Genomic DNA, 20,438 nt, shown 5'->3' with positions numbered 1-20,438 from the left:
TTTTGGGCCCTGGCCCATAGCTTTTAGTGTTTCTGCTAATTTCACTTCTCTGAAATGTTCTCCACACAACAGCCACTGTCATCTTTCCTAAAACAAATCACATCGTGTTCCTCTCCCACTTAGGATCTCTGAGTTGCACCCACTGCCCTTTTCCACTGCTCAGCCTACTCGCCTGTGGCCTTCAGCTTCTGGAACATGCCCAGCTTCTTCCTGCTTCCTGGCCTCTCAGACTTGCCTTCATCTGCTAACATACCTTCTAAATCACCACCCACCCCCACTCTGGACATGATTCCCAGGGTTAAGTTGCCCTTCAGTTGCCTGCTGAATGCCTTTTTAACACTTCCAAATCCTGTTGCTGTAAGCTCTCTTCCTCCCGGATCCAGCATGGCTGCTACTCAACAGGCTTCTGTTATGGGATGAATTCCCAAGCTAGAGTGACACACAGGGCCACCAGCTTGGATACAGCAGCCCAGCAGTCTGCAAGGCTCTCTGCAGTGCCTGGCCACGGGGATTAAGGCCTCAGACAAGCAAGCAGTGAAGGTCACAAAGGGCCCAGAGTGACCCAGACTGAGTCCTAAAGCTCAAGAAGTCTGCACACAGAGTGTCCTACGGACTGCACAGCCTGGCCTTCCTCGTGTTACTGTTTCCACAGAAGCTCCAGAACCAAGTTTACTGTTTATTGTTCCAGGTGAGAGCAAAAAAGGCTTGATTTTTGCCATACTTTTTTTCTTTTTCTTTTTTGAGACAGGGATTCATGTGGCCTAGGGGAACCAAAGATGACGTTGTGAACTGCTGATTCTCCAGCCACCATCTCAAGTGCTGGACTTATGGGCATGCCCTGTTTACGTGATACTCGGGACCAAGTCCAGAGTAAGCACTTCAACAACTGACCAAGTCTTCAGCCCATACATTTTTATAACACCCAAGTAAAGTTGCTCAGATTGTCATTTAGAAATCTACAATAGTTTCAACATGTATTGAACCCCAAACACTGTCATGCTTGAAAAAATAACACCAATTGCTTGAGACATAAGAGTTTAGACAAGACATTAACGGTGTCATAAATAAGTAATATAACTTTATTTTCATTAAAATGAAAAGACAATATTCAAAATAATGCAACAAAATGAACAAATCCTTTGTCCAATACTGTACACACAGTGCGGAGATCAGTGCATTTTCTAAAGCATGTTTTAACCTTCATTTAGTTCATACTAAAAATAAGCTTTAAATAGCTCAAATAATGTCATTCAGCAGTTTAAACTGAACAGCTTGTTGGGACATGGCAGCGGTGTCCCTCTGTTAGCAAGCACCTTCTCTTTGTGCTTATCTATACAAGATAAACAATCAGAGGATGTAAAAATTGAACACAAGCTACACGTCTCACTGACTCTCAGGGCAGTGAGGCAGCCAGCTGTGAGTTTTCTAAGCAGGAAGATGCTGAAGTGACCTCTGGCATTAAGACGTTCTGTGCTATTGGTCAGAAGTGTTTCACTTAAAAAGCAAACAATCCCCAGGAAATACTGAATAGGAACCAACAACACAAGACCAGCTTGTGTTGTACTTTAAAGTCTCAAAAACAAAACAACATCCCATACACCCCACGATAACTCTCAATCATGGCTAATCACTGGGCTGGTCTATAAAACTTATACCCAACACTGACGGCCAGCACCACTCAACTGCACTCTTGAAAGCCTCTTCAGTGGACGGGAAAAGCAGGAATAGCATGGAAAAGTCACCAATTCTGTCCATTTCCAAGAGAGACATACACAGGTGATAGATAACATGGTCCAGAAACGGCTGTCCTCTCCTCTCAAGACAAACGCCCAGAGCGGCAAGTATTAGGCCATAGAACGATTTCAACAAGACGTTACAGGCCTGGCGAAGAGCACGCCCTGTCGTGTATGGAGAAGACTGCTGGCAGGGAAGGGGAAGAAAACAAACTAGATAGCAGGCCTGAATGCCAGGAATCTCTACATTTATAACTGATCAACAGTACTGCTCTCTCCCGTTTGCTCAATTTTCACACTGTCTGGAGCTGTGCCTCCAGCTCGTTTGAATTGTTCTGAATATAGATTACTCTAGAGTGTCTAACTGGTTATCCTGCAGCTATGGTCTATGGTTACACCGCACGTTTATACATAGGTATATAATGTAGTCAAATGTAAAAGTGTCCCTCTAGCACATCTTTAAATCATACTTTTTTCTTCCTATGCTGATAGGTCAGGGACTCCCAGCACAACAGCACCTCATAACGGCTCTATGCCTTCCTCACCAAGGCAGAGTCCACCACTTCATGTTGCCACTTGACACTGTTCTATGAACCTCAAATTGGAAACTTGGCAGCCATCCGTTCCATGTAACTTCTGTTGAACCATGACCCCATATCTACGGAGAAACCACGTAGGATAAGTGTTTGCGCTTCCCGTGGCCGCCCACATCCATTTTCATTCTGGAGGCCAGCTTGTCTGTGGCAGAGACCATACCACAGGCAGCAGGTAATGGCTGAATCTGGGTGCTTGGGTTTGCTTCTTCTGCTTCCCTAAAATACTTCTCATATTTGTCAAGGTATGGCGGTCTCTCAGGTAGTAGGTAATAATGCGTGGAGCTGACCTTCTTCCCATTCTCAATGATGGGCAGGATGCAGGGGGCCTTGGCAGACCCTTCGCTGCTCTGTCTCTGCAGGGCTTTGCTGCTGACATACTTGGGGTCGGGGGCAAAGCTCTGTGTTGGAGGCATGACCCCATTGAGGTAAGACGGAAGGCTTTTAGGACTTGGGGTACGGGAGTTACTCCGAGACAAAGGTTCTCTCGGGGGGACTTTGGGAGGCCTATCTTCATCACTGTATGTGTTAGAGGTCACTTCTGCTGACCACCTTCTGTAGTCTGGCTTGGCTGGCCTGGGAGGTATAGGAACCCGGGGCGGGATCTCAGGCTTGTCTTCATCCGAGCTAGGAGAGGCTCTGTGTGTGCAGCTAGATATCCGGATGGCTGGCTTGTTAAACGACCCGGCTGGTCCTGAGTGAGACCTCCTTAATCTGCGATGGCTTTGAGGCGGGGGAGGGTTTGGATCTGGAACAACTCTGTTCTGGTCAGATGCACAGCTAAGATCTGCCACAGAAACAGTTGGGCTGTCAAAATACGCATAATTGATCTGTCCGCACCCACGGAAGCTTCGCCTGCCAGGAACATCGTATTTGAAATCGGAAGGCACGCAGTCTTCTAAAAGGAAGTCTGTATCTGCACTGGTTAGAAATTCCACCTCACAGTCGGCCTCATCCAGAGATGGGTCCTCAGAGATGGGCAATGGTGGGAGCGGTCGGGAACTGCGATCACAGGGAGCTGCACAGGGAAACGGGGAAGAGCAGCTTTGAATGGGTGTAAGTGGAGGTGTGGAAGCGCACACCCCATTCACTGAGAGTTTCTTAAAACCACACAGAACTTGATCCTCTTCACGCTGTCCCGAGCTTTCACTTGGTGGGATAACAAGAGGGGGCAAGCTTGACTTTGGAGATGGACCACGCTCTGCAAAGAAGTGACCGCTCCCTGGAGCGGACGGAGAAGCACATCCTGAAACAACAAGCAATGCCCATCAAGGACTGCTCCCCTCGTGCTTCACCCTGGGACAGCCCAGGACCGGAGCTCCAGTTCTCTGCCCAGGTCAGGGAAACACCTGACTGCTGTAACCTCGAGGACACCCATGCAACCACCACAGGTGTAATTAGAGCCAGAGTAGGGAACACACGTGATCTGGTTCAAAGAACAAATTATCTCTGCCATCTCCCTTGGACATGTGCTTGGCACACACCCACACGTCCCAGGCAAGTTCTGTGACGTGTACAGAATTCACAGGAGATGAACAGTGTATAATGTACGAGTGCCATGCTACAGAAGCTTACGACACGCAACAATACTAGGCACGCCAGCGTGAGGAAGGTAAGGTGCGGCCATCATAACTGAGTAAATGGCTCACCTGATAAAAAGCTCTTGACAAAAACCCAAGAGACATAATGTTCAAATTAAAATAGCCACAGTTTTCTGAGTCCGAGTACCATGTGACTGCTTACAGCTACTGCTTCCAAATGTGCATTCAGTACTAGTAATGCACAAGACAGATACTGCCCAAGGTTGTTTAAAGTTAGGTCTGCATCATACCTGAGAGCCAACTAATTCTTGATGTGGAGAAATCATAGTTCCACAGTTCTGTTTATAAATCAATGGCTCAGCTGGTAAAGGGTAAGAAAGAATTATCTTCAGAATCTGCTGCCACTAGGTGTCAGACTATTGTTGGAAACTGCTTTAAGAAATACTGCTTGAGGAGAGGGCAGCCCTAACCAGAGTGCAGGCTTCCTCGCATGCTATTCCAAAGGCTTTTTACATACCGAGGGTTGTTAGATGCTCCGGAGCAGGGGAGTTCAGATTGTAGGCCATGGTTATTGGATCGATATTTAAAAAATTCCTGAAAGCAAAGGAAAACATGTTGGTCAAGAGTAAGGAGAATCCTGTCACTGCAGCATCAGGATGCACATAGGAGCACAGGGGCACACACTCTTGACTTACTTTTCAAACTCATTGCGACTGCCCCAGCAGGTCTTCATATTCCCCAAAGCCTGGCCATTATGGAGAAATCCAGTTTTTAATGGGACTCGAATATCCTGAGCAGCAACTCCTGCTGTTGACATTGTGCCCACCCTGGGATGGCCACGAATCTGTGAAGGCCAGGTGCTCTTAAGTCAACCAGTAGCTTTCATTCCCTGGGGAAATCAAGAACAAATGAGAATCACCAACATAACTCAGAAGTAGGATAGTCTGTATTGTAGCATAAGTAATTAAAGGTGGAGGGAGACGGAAAAATTTGGTTGTAGACGTTTCCTAATTCTTCTCATAAGGATACTTAAAATGTAGCCAGCAAAAAAAAATTTGTTTTTGTAAATACAAACCTGACACTTGAAAGGTTTTTCACAGAATGAGAAAGAATCTATTGCCAGAAAAGCCAACCCCTGCTACAGAGTTTACCAGCTGCACAACAAATCACGATTGCTTCTCGGAAGCACACGAACCTCCCTCCCACCCACTAAACTGACCTTCTATGGCATGGCGGGACGCGGAAGGAAGTGCAGTGGAGCCTACCCATTTTTCCCAAGCCAAAAAAGAATTTCAAGGTAGTCATGGCGGTTCATGGCTACAATCCCAGCTCTTTAGGCCTGAAGCAGGAGGATGGAGGTTCAAGGCCTGCTTGGGTACATAGCAAGCTCCGCCTTACTCTTACTGATCCCCTGAAAACAACAAACAACCCCCAGCACAGCGCTCCGCGGGCTGAGCCCACTCAGATTCCCCAGCAGCAGAACCTGCCTCCCGCACAGCCCAACATTTATTTGGACTCTGTATTTCAGGGTTGGCCACAGATGACATATTCTCCAGTTACTACTTGCTCAAAAAAGATAGTCATATATGCGGATACAAATTTCTATTATCTGGTAAAAAATCAAGTTCTGCAAGATTACTAGCTTCAGTGTCAGCTTTGGCTATTTGGCTAGCTTCCTCCCTTTCAAAGACAAACTTAAGGGACATTGCTTGTCCCTTGAAATATGAAGTAATTCATGTCCTCCTCCCATGGATTACAAAGGCAAAATATATTTTTCTTAAACTAGTACGCTTCAATTTTAGAAACCCCCTTGTACCAGATGTTTCAGGTCTGGAGTTCCCACACACTCACTCTAATTTTACTTTTATGATTCAGTACTGTGCAGATCCTAAAAAACACCAACTCTGCTGTCTTCAGATAGTCACGTGCGTTTAGGAAGCTAGGCCTTCCTCTGTTGGACAGCAGGATGTTATCTGTCGACTGTCCAGAACACAGACTCCTTTGAGATCTCTACATATGTTGTCTACAGAACTCTGCCATTACATACTTGAAGACCTACCAAGTGCAGACACGGTTTAGGACAGAGCATGGGACTAGGACCAACCTGTGCTGAAGGGGCTACACAGATGGTTCCTACTGCTCAGCAACTAAACATCTACTTACAAATCTCAGGCTAATACACTGCGGCTTCAGAGCACTGTGGGTCCAAGTACCCTTAATACAGGGACCTGGCTCGGCGAGCGCGTGCTTACTGTCCACTGAAGGGAACTATGTGCAAGGCATAGGGGTTCTTATTTTTTTAAACTATCTAAAAAATACCCCATAGATGTTTACAAAGCCAGCTGCTTTGATACACCAGGCAGTTATTTTATGACAGGCTTACAATATTTCAAAGAGTCAAACCTTATTTTTTTAAAACCAGTTTCTTAACGATATATAACAATCTGTTAATTAACAAACCTCAGTATTGGGAGGTCTTTGAGCCTTGGTTTTTAGATTACTGAAATGAAACGTGTTATTTATCAATGAGTAATATAAACAACACATTTTTAAAAAGGCTAGCCTCTCTGTGTATGCTTAGCCAGGATGTACCGAGCCTTTTCTAGACATTCACAAACACTGAGAGGCTACAGGGAAAGGATCTGTGGTAATATGAAAATGAAAGGCAGGCGGGATGGGAGGATGGCTGTGCTGCGGGGGATGCGGGAGGCCCAGCCCCCACCTGTAGGCAAGCCAACAAGTACTACTAGTAATCACTGTGTCAGCCTCCTAATGCCATCCACATCTTAGCTTTCAACAGAGTGATTGTGTAACTGGCGCCTCTGCTCAAGTTGCCTTGGAATCTAAACTTACATTTCAGTGCTTAAAATTATTTCTATGTTTTAGAAAAAGTTATTTTTTTATTCATTGTTTCCATCACCTACTTGTTAGCTTTCTTAAGGAAAAATTTTTTTAGTATAAAAAGAATTGTGTTCACTAAGCCAGCTCACTTCTGACCACAATAGTGTCTTTGTGTATTCATAGAAGGTGACCTGCCTCTAAATTTCAATGGGGAATTGTGAATGGGCCATGTTATGAAACTATCTGAACTTCCTACTTGCTTGCATGGCAGAAGCAAGGAGGGCAGTATAACTGCTGTGCTCTCATCGTTTGGAAAATAACTTCAGGCTGTAAAACCTACAAGAGCAACATGCCACAGGTTTAAGGTTTAGACACACATACATTCATTCTCTCACACACACCTCCCCCCCCCCCCCATTAAGCTAAGGTTATACTAGAAAGCTATTTGAAAGTCTTCTACCGTGCTTCAAAAGACAAGACCAAAAACAAAACAAAACAAAACAACAACAACAACAAAAAAACAACCCCACAAACCAGTATTCAGGTTGTAAAACCCTGGTGGAAATGGAGAAATCACTCTGCTAATAAATAAAGCAGCACGTCTGGGTCAAGTACGATCTGACTAATGCTGTAGTGTTTAAAATTTTACCCAAGTCCCTATAACTGTAAAACTAGCTCTAATTTTCAAATCATAAAGAAAATAACTGCAAATAAACATTTATGTATGAACATCAGTATCTAAAAGTACAAGATGGTATTCTGTTATGAAATCCAAGAGCATCAAAATAAATGTCAATGCAGGTAGCACAGAATAAACCAGGATCCAAAAATAACCTTGGGCATAACAATTTACATAATCATGAAAAAAATTTAATATTAAGTGATCCAAAATGCAGTTAAATACCAGTACAATGTTTCTGCTAATAGCAATATATTTTTCTTAATTTTGCTCTTCAAATCTTTTTTTTTTTTTTTTTGGTTCTTTTTTTTTTGGAGCTGGGGACCGAACCCAGGGCCTTGCGCTTCCTAGGTAAACGCTCTACCACTGAGCTAAATCCCCAGCCCCTCTTCAAATCTTTTAATTCATTTCTATGGCTTCAAACCCACAGACTGTTCCTGAATAGGTAAGTGCAGCCTGCCTTCCACTTTGCATTTCTCACTGTCTGGTGATTATCTTTCCACTTGGATGGGCCTCTGGTATCTCACAAGCTACAAACCCATTCCTTCCGTCTCTTTACCTTCCTCCCATCTAGATCCAGAAGGATTACACTTCCTGGGCACCACTGTGAGCCTGAGTTAAGGCCAATATACATTCAACTACCAACCTCCAGACAGTTTTTAAACTTCTCAGACCTCTCTTCCTTCTCCTACTGGTTCCAATTTCTAGTCTGAAAATATTTAAACCATACTACAGCCAACAGGATCAAATCAATCTTCCTCAATTGCCACCCCAAAAAGAACCTGTAAAGGCTTCTAAAAGCTCCTTAGCTGGCACAAAAAACCCTTCAGAATGGGGCCTTATTACCTGCCTTTTTCAGCTCTAGCTATTCTAAGCTTTCAGGCTGGTTCTTCTCACACTGTGCTCCCTCAACAAGCCCCTCCTTTTATTAAAAGCCAGAGCCATGTCTTTCAGTTCTTAGCTATTCTGTGCTCTGCCAGGCTCCTCTCCTACCCTCCAAATCCAGGGCCGGTGCCTTACACTCCTCCTGTAGATACTGGCACATTCAATTCTAATGAACATCAAGTGAACACTCAGAAAGTAACCGTCTCAGGTTTTAAAGGTGATTCCATGAGACTCCCCAGGCTAATAAGAAGGGCTAAGGGAAAAGCACAAATTTGTTCAGGATGAACTCTGTATGTACTATGATGAGTGATGAGACAGGGCAGTAATAACCTAACACGTTTAGGCCATCCTAAATTCACCTTCCAGTTCCTACGTGACAGCATGTGGACTGAGTAGAACTGTAGGCATCAGTCAATGGCTGCTGGCCCAGCTTTCTAAATGGCCTGTTACTAGACTTAAAGGAGTGGAAATCAACTTTACCTTTTCTTACTATTCCTTTGGGCTTGTAACCTCTCTTGAAAATACTCACTTTGAAACTGCTTTAACACACAGAGCTAGGCTCCCTTAAGGCAGTAACCTAGATACACTTACCTTGCCACGAGGTCTCATTAATCCATCTCAGGAGCCATCCGTGAGAGGAGGAGGAGGGGCACATTTTTGTCTTACAACTCATCCAGTTCTGCCCAGTGCTTCCTTATTTAAGAGTGTGATGTAATTTCCTTCTTTCAATCTGGTTCTAGAACCTGATTTCTGTTTATTCAGAGTGATAAATGGTCTTTCTAGTTGCATTTAACAATTACCTACCTACTTCCACAATCAGGGAAAACTATATAGCCAAAGTTTATCAAAAGAAACTGATTAGAAACACTGACGCATTTCATGACTTTGGATCTTCCTCAAATAAACTACTTTCTATGCTCACTGAAAAAGTCTGATTGCCTTTGAGAGGAAATGGAATAATCAGTTTTATTTGCTGTTTTATGGACTTATATTAGTAACTGATAAAAATGACTTAGCATCTACCGGGATTCTCAGCAGTATTGTTACACAGGAGGATCTAAAAATCATGGAACACATCACACTTCTGTCAAAAGTCTTACACATCTTGGCTGTAAATGGTGAACATGTGTCTTCCTGATTTGGGGAAGTTAAGGTAACAAACTGTTAAACGCAGCAAAGACTATTTTGTGTCACTCAATCAAGCAGGTGGTGTAATCTGCATTTATTTACTGAAAGCTAAAGGACATTTCCACAGATACTTCAAGAGCAAAGGTCTGAATTCAAAGTTTTCCAGATTTCATTTGAAAAGCCATGATTTGGGGATGGGGAGAGAAAGGAGGCAGGTTAAGATGCCTTTGTTGTACATTTACTATAAAAGGCAGAACTCATCTTTACATCAGATGCATGGATGACTCTAAAATGAAATGTGACTGCAGGGCTCATGCTTGGGTCAGGTAGATGTGACAGCATCAGCAGATGTTAATGAGTGCTGTCCAAAAGGATGCACGGTCCTCACCTCCAGAGGACCCACACACCTTCAATGTGCACCACACACACTGACCCACTTACAGCTGGGAAAACGAAGGCCACAAGGAAAAGAATTTATCACCAGACTGTCAAAATAAAAGCCAAATGATCGAACTTCCTCGACAATTCAGAAAACTCCTAGCTAAGTGTTTTAAGAAATAGCAAGCTAGTGAAAGTCCCATTAGTTCAACTACTGTCTCAACAGGCTTGTGATTCAGTTTGTCCCTCCGGATTTTGGGGTGATACAATTGCAGCACTGTATTGTTTTTGTCATTGGTATTTTTCCTACAGAGCACAACAGTCAACAACCATCCAGACACAGGCGAGCACACATGGGATGGAAGAGTGATTCTTGCCGACATATGCAATACACTGGACCTGTGAGATGTGTGTAGATTCTGTTGTAATCTTAATGACAACGACCACAATGGACTAACGATGGGAAGTGAGTCTTTAAAACTTTGTTTATTTAACAAGCATTTAAATAACCAGATGGACAATTCCAGATAGTTAGAATTAATACACAGGCGATCATAGTAACATTTGTAGGATACCGTCTGTCAGGAAGGTTTTGTGTGTGTTTTATCCTTGTACCAACCCTGTAAGGTAGGTGGGAAACCATTACTACTCTCGATTATAGCTGAGGAGCTTCTGGAACTTGATCCAAATCAGCTCTGGTGAGCCACGGTAATTCCAAGGCTTACCTCAGGACGCCTGGCTTCAAAGTTCAGGCTCTCGACCATTCCACAGCCTCTTTTAGTCCCTCAGACTCTTCAACTTGATGGAATAAAATGGCTTAAGATACACGCTTGACCCCTCTGGATAAGGCAGGTCCAGTTTTTAGCGGGATTCTATTTGGTCACAGTTTTCCCTTGGGTAAGCCGGTAGCCTATGAAAGTTCCCATTTCACTTCCTCACATTTTCCTACTACAAGGTTATCAGTTATATATTTGACCTAGATATCTAAAAGGGGCAGATTAAGGTATAAATTAATCTTCTGTGACCAACTGTAATAATTCTTTCGATGCTCTTCATCTTCACTAATAACTGCTGCCTTACCACAATGGACTCTTAAACACAGTATTCGATAGGTTTCCTACATATATCCAAGAGGCTTCCTTTCAACACTCTCATACCATGGAACCCATGACACCATCATAATTTTGCTCTATCATAAAGACCTGGAATCCAGTAATAGGGTTCTTTTACTTGTAAAGCACTCTACGAACCAATACAATCTCTGATACACTATCTCACTCGATCCCCCATATCCCTGGAAGAAGAGGCAGGGATTGTAGTCTCCATTTTGCTTTAGAGAAATGAAATGAGCTGAGACACCCCCGCTGACTGAAGCACCCTCCCTGGGCTGTTCTGCACTGTAAGCCAGCCAGCACTCTCCTCACCCACTTCACTACTCCTCCATTTTAGGCGACAGCCTCGGTTCTCCTCATTCTTGCTTCCCTAAAGGGAGCTATACAAAGTGGGGACACCTACGGCCTATGTGCTAGCTAACTGCAGAGGCGGGGTCTGTTTTCTTCAGGTCCAATTCTAAGAGAGCAAACTACTTTCACAAATACATACGGAATGCCTCTTCTGGACACATCAGATGAAGAAAGTGGTTGTTGCCTGATAAAGCCATCTAATGAGGACAGGGAACTTCAGATGGGAATAGCTCTCAAGGGGATGAACAGGCCACAATGGCAGGATAGGGAGGTGGGGGGCTTATTTATACAGGTGGTCAGGGGAGGCCTCTCTAGATAGGCAACTTTCACAACTGACTTCCTTATTTATTTTCCCAGACAGGCTTTGTAGCTCCAGCTGTCCTGAAATCACTCTGGAGACCAGGCTGGCCTCAGAACTTAGAGACCTGCCTGTCTCTGCGTAGTGCTCTTGCTAGGACTAAAGGCGTGTGCCACGTGCTGATTTCTTAAAGAACAATAAATGAGGCAGGAAAAGAACATGTGGACTAAGAATCTGTAACTTGTGAAGTTTCTTCTCAGCTATGAGTTGTGAATAAGAGCTTTTGAACAGTAACTTCTAGTCCTAACCATCCTATTTCTAAACTGAAAAGGGCTCTAATTCCATATTTTAAAGATATACTCACCAAGGTCTGGGAAATTAGTCACTTTGCCATACTCCCACCCCAATTTTACGGTACAAAGAAATTGACTAAAATGCCAATGAGGACTCCAAATCTCACCTTTTGAAATCTCCCACACTTTTTTCCTTAACACCAATCCTGTTAAACAGCTAGTAATTTATAGTTTAGACGCTGAATTTCACCCATTTTATCCACATCTAGTTTAAACTGTGAATGATGCCAGAATCCCAACAGCTGGACTGTGTTTATCCAGTTACTGACATTAGCTTTCGTATGTCCCGGCCAAACGCCTGCAGAGGATGCTGTGCGCATCCAGATGGTGAGGTACCACCTCATACTATGGAGATTAGGAGAGGAGCTGCTTCTCTGGTACAGGGAGCCTGGGACATTCAGATTCCGAGAATCACCCTGGGCACCACCTTTCCCTCCTCTGCTCCTTTGTAGAGCAGGCTGATGCAGGTATGCTGACAATCAGGTCAGCTGCAAGCCAGGAGAGTGTACCTGTAATTTAGGGAACCTGCCTTGAAAAGCTGCCATTAGTGTGAGCAGAGAGGCAGCTTTGTTCCGTAGTGCAGTTTTGGGGAAGAGGCAGTTAAGAGCTACTTTCATAAAACAGAAAACACCTAGAGACTATGAGGTAATTAAGTCATACAAAAGGCTCGCCAGTATCTACTATGAACCCAAAGTAGGAAATCCAACTCGTTAGAAAACAATAATTCTACCTCTCAAAAATATGAGTAATCCAGACATTTCATAGCAGCCATTAAAAAGGAATGACAGATTTTCTTTCCAAACTTTATCAGTGCCTGGGCCAATCCTGTTATGCCTTAAAAATGTAAACCGCGCTTCCCTGCACTTAGTTAATCAACATTAGCTATGCACAGGGCAGTCCCTGCCCTTAGGAGTTCACCATCTGATTTATTTGCCAAGATACCGATTTATAGTTCGAGATTTTTACCACTTATCAGCAAATGCCCACCAGAGCACAGGAGAGGTCGTCAAGGCAACGACAGATAGTGTCCAGCCTCTTTTTAAAAATCCTTCATTAACTCATCTCAAACCTGATAATAATCCAAAAGGGATGGGGTGACAATCACCCAGAGTTGACAGGTTAGTAAGAAACCAGCTTGTTATTTTTTTGTCTTTACAAAATTTGCTCTTTTGCTGATATGGGTATCCAGACTATCTTTGGTCTCCACTTTGGTAAACTCTTAAAAACTCCACGTTTTAAGAAAGTTCTTTTTTTTTTTTTTTTGGCAAGAGCCGACACAGTGAACTCAAAAATGTTCCAGTTTCAATAGATGCATATCCACTACACCTGTATAGACTTAAGGAAGTATAACCTTTTTTTTTCCAGGAGGTTTTTAAAAAAAAAAAAAAAAAGAAAGAAAGAAAAGCAATTTATACCTCACCTTTCTTCACCCCTGACAGTTGCCTGGAAACCGGTCCTGCCCTACCAGTGCTGCAGGTGTACCTCCCGTCACATCTCTTTTAAAGCTACAGTCTCTATTCTTACTACACTTAAGTTTATGACTAACAATCTATTCACATTTTTATCAGGTAGGAGACTGGTTTCTTTCAAGCAATGATGAAACCCTAATAAAGTCCGAGGAAGCACCCATCCAGCACCACCAATCACGATTAATTTGAACAAAGATACGATATACGTATAAATACAGGAGACTACCAAGGAGCCTTGGCGTTTGAACAGTTCTGTCTGCATTCTCATTCCTTCTGTAATAAATTTAAGTCACTTAAGGCAAAGAACCACGCTTCTGGAGAGGAAAAGGCCACGGAACAACTCGGATGAATTAAAAAAGAGGAGGAGGAATGACCTTCGTCGCTGAGTCGCACCGAGACTCAGAACTGGTACCAACCAGAGACTAGCAATCTCCGAGCTCGCCCGCAACAGCTTCCCGCAGAAGCTTTCCGGGCCGGACCGGAGGCTGCGCGGGGTGAAAGGGAAGAGGGAAGGGGCCGCAGCAGCCCCACCGCATCCCCCGGCCGCAGCTGCGCGGGTAAGACCCTGGAGCCGCCGCTCCGGAGCCCCAGGCTGTGGAGACGTGTCGTGTGCTCGCCCGTGCATGGCCCCGGCGGGAAGCCGAGGGCACCCGCGGCTCCTCACGCGCCCCGGCCCATCCCGGGAAGCGGCGCGCCGGTGGCTCCCGCTCCAGCCCGCAGTCGGCCGACCGCCGGCCCTCCGCGCCCCCATCCCGCGGTTCCCGACGCCCGACAGGCCCCTTACCCCAGGGGAGCGGGGCCCCGCGGCGCCCTCCCGCGCATGTCCGTCCCGGCTAGCTCAGGGCCGCGGGCTCAGGGGCCCGAGCATCGCGCAGGCGCCTCGCCGCTCACTCGCTCTCTCTTTCTTTGCTTGTTCGCAGGCTGTGATCGCCCTCGCTCGCACACAGTACAGATCTCGCTCTCTGCCTCGCACTCGGCCGCCGACGCCGGCGCAGCCGACGCCCGTATTTATAAGGCGAGCCGACAACGTGACGTCGACGCCCGCCGCCCCGCCTCCTCCGCGCAGCCAATCCGGACGGACGGCCACTTAAAGGGGCGATGGTGCTATCGAAGCCTTTGCGTGGGGCCCGCCGGGTGGCGCTGGCATCCTCGTCTCCTGAGGGGACGTTTCTGCCTGGGCCGCTTCTGTGTGAGCTGCCTAGCCTAAGGACACCGGGTTTTCCTCAGAAGGCTGTGAGCGGCCCTGTTTCCAACCCGGGAAGGGTAGTGACGCTGAGATGCGCTTGGGCCCAAGAAGCCCTGAAAGCGGGGCAATTGGGGCTTGGGGAGGAGAAGGGCACCCCGAGGTACAGCGAGGGAGAGTCCAGAGATGGCGAGGAGAGTGATGAAGAACGGAGGGGGACAGTGAGGATCAACGAGGGACTGTTGTGATGATGCGAGACGTGAAGGACGATGTCAAGGCGCTGCAGCCAGGGATGGAGAACCATGAAGAAAGTGGGGTCTGGGAGAGAGAGAGGGCAGTGACCTGAGGGGCATTGAGGGACATCATGCATCTGAAGACAAGAAGGGACAGAGAGTGCCTGGCTAAGGACAATAAGGGATGGAGGGGCGGGTGAGGAGCCCTGAGAGCCACTGCAGGACATATTGAGAACCCTGCCAACTGATAATGGTAGTTAAGGGAAGAACAGCAAGGTGAGGGACAGCACAGGAAGGTGAAGGACAAAGGGGACGGAGCAGTGGGCCATGCTGTGTGGGCAGGATCAGGGAGGCCTCACTCCGGGCTCCTCTGCACTTGGCTTGGCCTCCAGCAAGGCTAGGCTGATCCTGGGCACCTCCCTCAAACCTGCCCCCAGCCCTCTTGGCTTACCTGTCAAAGTACAGTTCTCCATGTCTTTTGGCCCCAGGGTGGCCGCTGAGGCCCAAGGACAAAACGCCATCAAGTCCACAGGGAGGAGGGTTTCTTGGGGGCAGAAATCCGGTGATGCAACTTAGGTTTACAGTTTAACCGTAAAATAAACAATACAATGATAAACCAAGAGTAGTTCAAGAAGAAAAAGCAAACAGACAGAAGCCCTCCAGTTTGAACTGGTACAAATTCCCCTAATGGCGCTCCACAGAGTAGAGAGCACAGACCTGTGGCTGACCTCTGTGGTCCGCACACAGAGCCCTTCCTACACTTCAGCAAGAATGCCTGATAGTTATATGCTTGGCACCACCTAACTGAGCCAGTTTAACATATGGAATGAGGTGCTGGCCTCATTATCTGGTTAACTATTAACTCTGTGCCCCACGAACCGAGCTGCTTCTTCCAGGGTTGACTTACATTTGTTTTTTCATTGAACTCAAAGGCCCTAATTTTGAATTCAAGGCCCGAAGCCCTGGATATTTAAAAAGAAAAGACTGAAAACTCAGATATTAGAAGGCTCATCCCCTCTTTCTGATGGTCCCTACTGGCCTGTAGGGGCTGCCGGGTCACTTCCACACCCACGCTCCTGGTGATTCAATTCTCCCACCTTTTTACCGACATTCACCTGGTAGTATTTTTAATCTCGTGGAAATTAGTCATTGCCAAATTAACTAGGCATTTATTATTTACTTGTTTAAGTTCCGGTGGCTTTTAAGACAGTTTTACTCTGTAGCCTAAGCGGGCCTAAAACTCACTATATAGCTCAAGTTAACCTCAAACTTGGTCATCCTTTGGCCTGCATAGCGTTGAGATTTACAGGCATGAAGTCAGCACATCCAGCTTGACTAGGGTTTGAAAGTCACAGAAAGTTTACGTGCCCTTACCTTTGCTATTTCTGTTTTACCCATACTCTGTGCTATTTTCCTCCTGTGTGTGTGTGTGTGTGTGTGTGCGTGCGCGCGCGCGTGTGCGTGTGCGTGTGCATGTGTGTCTATGTGTATGTTTGTCTCTTCCCCTTCCTGTGTATATATGTATATGTGTGTTCTCTCCTCCATGTGTGTATGTGTGTTCTCCCCTCAGTGTGTGTGTATCCTTGAGTGTGTATGTTTGTGTATGTGTGTGCATGTATGTATGTGTGTGTCCTCCCCTCAATGTGTTTGTATGTGTGTGTATGTGTGTGCATGTATGTATGTGTATGTTTCATCCCCTCTGTGTATGTGTGTATGTATGTGTATGTATGTGTGTGTGTCCTCCCCTCAATGTATGTGTGTGTATGTGTGTGTCATCCCCTCTGTGTATGTGTGTGTGTATGTGTGTATGTATGTATATGTGTGTGTTATCCCTTCTGTGTATGTGTGTGTGTATGTATGTATGTGTGTGTCATCCCCTCTGTGTGTATGTGTGTGTGTGTGTGTGTGTGTGTAAGATCTCCCCCAGAACATCCTTGCAGCCCTGGAAGTAGAGTATTTACTGAATGGGGACGTCAGTGAGGTCCGGTTTCACCGGAGAAGACCCTGAGTTACTCTTATTTCCAGTTACCACAATGCAGTTGTAATTTGTGCTCTTGCCTTATTAGCATGCTTTTATATTCCCCTATTCACAAAACAGTGATAATCACCACAGCAACCGAGGGACACACCCCTCTGGAGAGAAAGAAGACCAACAGGATACTCATTCTGCACTTGGGAGCTGTAGGATGTGCTAATGTTTTGGTAAATCATCAAAAAAAAAAAAAGTCATAGTCACTTGAGTAATACATGATTAGTCTTGTTTTCTCCCTTGGATCTACTTTAAACTTGCAACAACAAACATTTAACTTTCTAGTTTTTCGGAGGGGAAGCAATTAGAGCTTCTCCTTCACTGACTTTAGCTCATAATTATCTCTACAGTGAAGCTTTCTCAGCTGTGGAGGCCAATCACACTGTTGTATAACACCGACACGCCGGGAACGTTGTGGAACAGTTTGAGAAGAGTTTAAAGTGAAAATGTTCAGCCAGTCATGTGACGTGATTCTGGTGGACTGATCACATACTGTTCCTTGACCTTTAATAGTTCAAACACCAGAACAGAGAGTTAGAGAAATAGTCTCCTTTTCCCAAGCCTATCTTGTTTTTAAATTTTCTCTACTTAGAAAGTGAAAGCTTTCTCCTTTCTTCTTCCTTCCTTCCTTCCTTCCTTTCTTTCTTTCTTTCTTTCTTTCTCCTCTCTCTTTCTTTCTTTCTTTCTTTCTTTCTTTCTTTCTTTCTTTCTCCTCTCTCTCTTTCTTTCTTTCTTTCTTTCTTTCTTTCTTTCTTTCTTTCTTTCTTTCTCCTCTTTCTTTCTTTCTTTTTTTCTTTCTTTCTTTCTTTCTTTCTTTCTTTCTTTCTTTCTTTCTTTCTTTCTTTCTTTCTTTCTTTCTTCAAGACAGGGTCCGTAGCCCTGGCTGTCCTGGAACTCACTCAGCAGACCGGGCTGGCCTTGAACTCAGAGATCCACCTGCTTCTGCCTCCCCAGGGCTGGGGTTAAGGCTTTCCCTACCATAGCCCAGCTCAAAGTTTTTACTTTGTTAAAAGTTTTTCAAAGTTTGCTTTGCTTAGAGGCCATTTCCCAAGGAATTTTTTATTAGCTGGTTCCTTTAAAAGCAGAATTGAGCACAGTATCTTAAAGCACTAGTGTGTGTGAGTGTGTGTGTGTGTGTGTGTGTGCGCGCGCGCGCGTGTGTGCGCGCGCGCGCCCAGTTTGTCAGTTTGCACCGTTTCATCCCTGGAGGAAGAACAAGATTGGGGTTCTGGATCCAGAGCCCGAGACTCACATGGGATACTTCTTCCCTTGCCTTCTCAAAGAAATCCAGCATGTCTTGCTAAGCACAAATGTATCACATGGAACCTTAGTAAATGCATGTTTATATTTTGCTCTTGGATCCTATTAAAGAAAAAAAAAGTACCCATATTTTTGTGTTTATTCTTCTTGATTATAAGGGTTTTATATACTCCCTTTAAAAAGAAGTATTTTAGAGAGAAATACTTTCTGCATTACCTTACTAAGCACAGGGCCTTTGCTTCTGTCAGTATGTGAGGTCTATTAGACGCCTTTTACTAGACGGAGATGAGTGCAATAAAACACGGTGGAAAGTTTACCTTTCTTAGGAGTCACCTATTTCGTGTACTACACTGTTGGAAATAACCACACAAAGGTGTGCGTACATGCACACACACACACACACACACACACACACACACACACACATGTCCATGGCAAGCTGCAGTATTTTAAAGCCTGCCTGAGAACCCGAGAACCAGAATCCAGATGGCTCAGCTGGTACAGGTGTCAGATGCCAAACCTGCTGACCTGAGTTCAGCCTCTGAGACTCACAGGTTGGAAGGAGAGGGCTAAGTCCTTTACACTGCCCTCTGACCTCCACACGTATTCACATAGAAATGAGTAAATGCAAATTTAGAAAACCGTAAGCGGGACTGGGGAGGAACTGAAAGGGGAGAATAGGGGTGGACTCTATCAAAGTACATTACAGTCATGCACACAATACTCAGACAACAATAATAATAATATCAGAATCATGAGATTCATTCATAAAGAGTGCTTCATGATAGCAGAGCCTTCCACTGAACCATGAACCTAACTGCCCTGTGAAAAGTAGGACACACACACACACACACACACACACACATACACACACATACACATGTACACACATACATACACACATGCATATACTCACACACATACACACACATATACACACATACACACCCTCACACACACACACCCTCACACACACATACACACACATACACACACCCTCACACACCCTCACATACACACACATACACATACACACACACCCTCACACACACATACACACACATACACACATACACACACATACACACATACACACACTCAAACACACACACACATACTCACACACTCAAACACACACACCACATGCACACACCACCCACCCTTCTCCATGACACAATTGTTTTCAACATTCCCTTTTTCTTTCCATAATTCAAAGTATTGCTGTCCTTTCCTAGATTTTCTCTTTAATAAGGCTATATCCCCGCCATACACAAACACATACACAGTACACACACACATAACATACATATTACACACACACACACACACACACACACACACACACTGTTTAGGGGTAATATGTGACCTGTGAGAAGACTGAGTGTGCTAGTTGTGTTACGATTTTCTAGTCTGTTGTTTGGAGTGTTTTAGGGACAGGACTTGACTTCTTTTCCTCAGTATGAAGGCAGGCTATGTCATTTGTTTGTAATTGAGTCACCTTCTGTGTACCTAAGGCTTCCTTAACAAACATTGCTTTTCTAATTCTAGCCCATCTCTAGAACTTACAGATTTAAGAAGTTTTCAGAAGCCTGTGCATTCATTTACTTAGACACGGCATCTAGATGTGTTTTGAGTTAGTTTCTTCGGGTTTCTTTAAGTGTTTTCTCGGTCAAACTTGGGTCTGAAGTACACACTGTATTTCCTATTAGCTGGCCAGTAGGGTGTGCTCTAGTCCCTTGCCAGATTAATTAATTAAAATATTAATGCAAACTCTTCATTAAGAGATTTCAGGGGGCTGGGGGTTTAGCTCAGTGGTAGAGCGCTTACCTAGGAAGCGCAAGGCCCTGGGTTCGGTCCCCAGCTCCGAAAAAAAAAAAAAAAAAAAAGAACCAAGAGATTTCAGAAACATATTTTACGTCTTTGTGACTACCAGCACATGTAGGATGTGTTTCTATAGACACACGTTACATATACATACATAGTACAGATAGAAAGTTAAATTATGTTATTACTTTATCTACCTACGTCCTCTGCTAGCTCTGAAATAATTTAGTGTGTTCTGTTATTCTGAGTATAAAGAAGAATAAAGGAAACGCTACAGTAACAGGCATGGTGTCCCATGCTTGTAATCCCAGCAACCCGGAGCTTGGGGCAGAAGGCTTGAAAGTCTAAAGCATCCTGGGCTACATAGTGAGACTCTGTCTCAAACAAAAGCAAAGCGTGTGGGGCTGGGGGTGGGGGGGGCAATGCAATCTGTGGAACCTGAGGATTTGTGTTTGAACTGTCACTTAGCCCCCAGAAGCAATAAATATATGTCTTTGCGCAAATTATTTAACCTCTGGGTGTCCAGTGACTTGGAAATAAGAGTGGTT

At 44.9% G+C, this 20,438-nt stretch overlaps 1 protein-coding gene across 6 annotated transcripts; it reads right to left on the bottom strand.

Annotated features, from left to right (window-relative positions):
- Positions 1-1,049: 1,049 nt before the first annotated feature.
- On the bottom strand, positions 1,050-15,588 carry Errfi1 (ERBB receptor feedback inhibitor 1). Of its 6 annotated transcripts, none has more exons than XM_087549506.1 (4): positions 15,229-15,588; positions 4,563-4,756; positions 4,385-4,461; positions 1,050-3,572 (listed from the first exon to the last, which is right to left on the bottom strand). In XM_087549506.1, the coding sequence occupies exons 2-4, from the start codon at positions 4,682-4,684 to the stop codon at positions 2,392-2,394; spliced, it is 1,380 nt and encodes a 459-aa protein (XP_087405632.1). In that variant the 5' UTR covers positions 4,685-4,756; positions 15,229-15,588; the 3' UTR covers positions 1,050-2,391.
- Positions 15,589-20,438: the final 4,850 nt, after the last annotated feature.

This window comes from Rattus norvegicus, chromosome 5 (assembly GCF_021556685.1).
Source record: "Rattus norvegicus strain SHRSP/BbbUtx chromosome 5, alternate assembly SHRSP_T2T, whole genome shotgun sequence".
NCBI lineage: Eukaryota > Metazoa > Chordata > Mammalia > Rodentia > Muridae > Rattus > Rattus norvegicus.
Note: the sequence above shows the minus strand (reverse complement) of the source record. Positions and strands in the feature narration are given on the sequence as shown.

What these genes read in the sequence shown, in the direction of transcription:
- Errfi1 (XM_087549506.1), bottom strand. Translation starts at nt 4,684, where the DNA reads ATGTCAACAGCAGGAGTTGCTGCTCAGGATATTCGAGTCCCATTAAAA. An exon ending in AGTCGCAATGAGTTTGAAAA is followed by an intron (nt 4,462 to 4,562) that starts GTAAGTCAAGAG and finishes CTTTGCTTTCAG; the next exon opens with GAATTTTTTAAATATCGATC. An exon ending in GGAGCATCTAACAACCCTCG is followed by an intron (nt 3,573 to 4,384) that starts GTATGTAAAAAG and finishes TTGTTGTTTCAG; the next exon opens with GATGTGCTTCTCCGTCCGCT.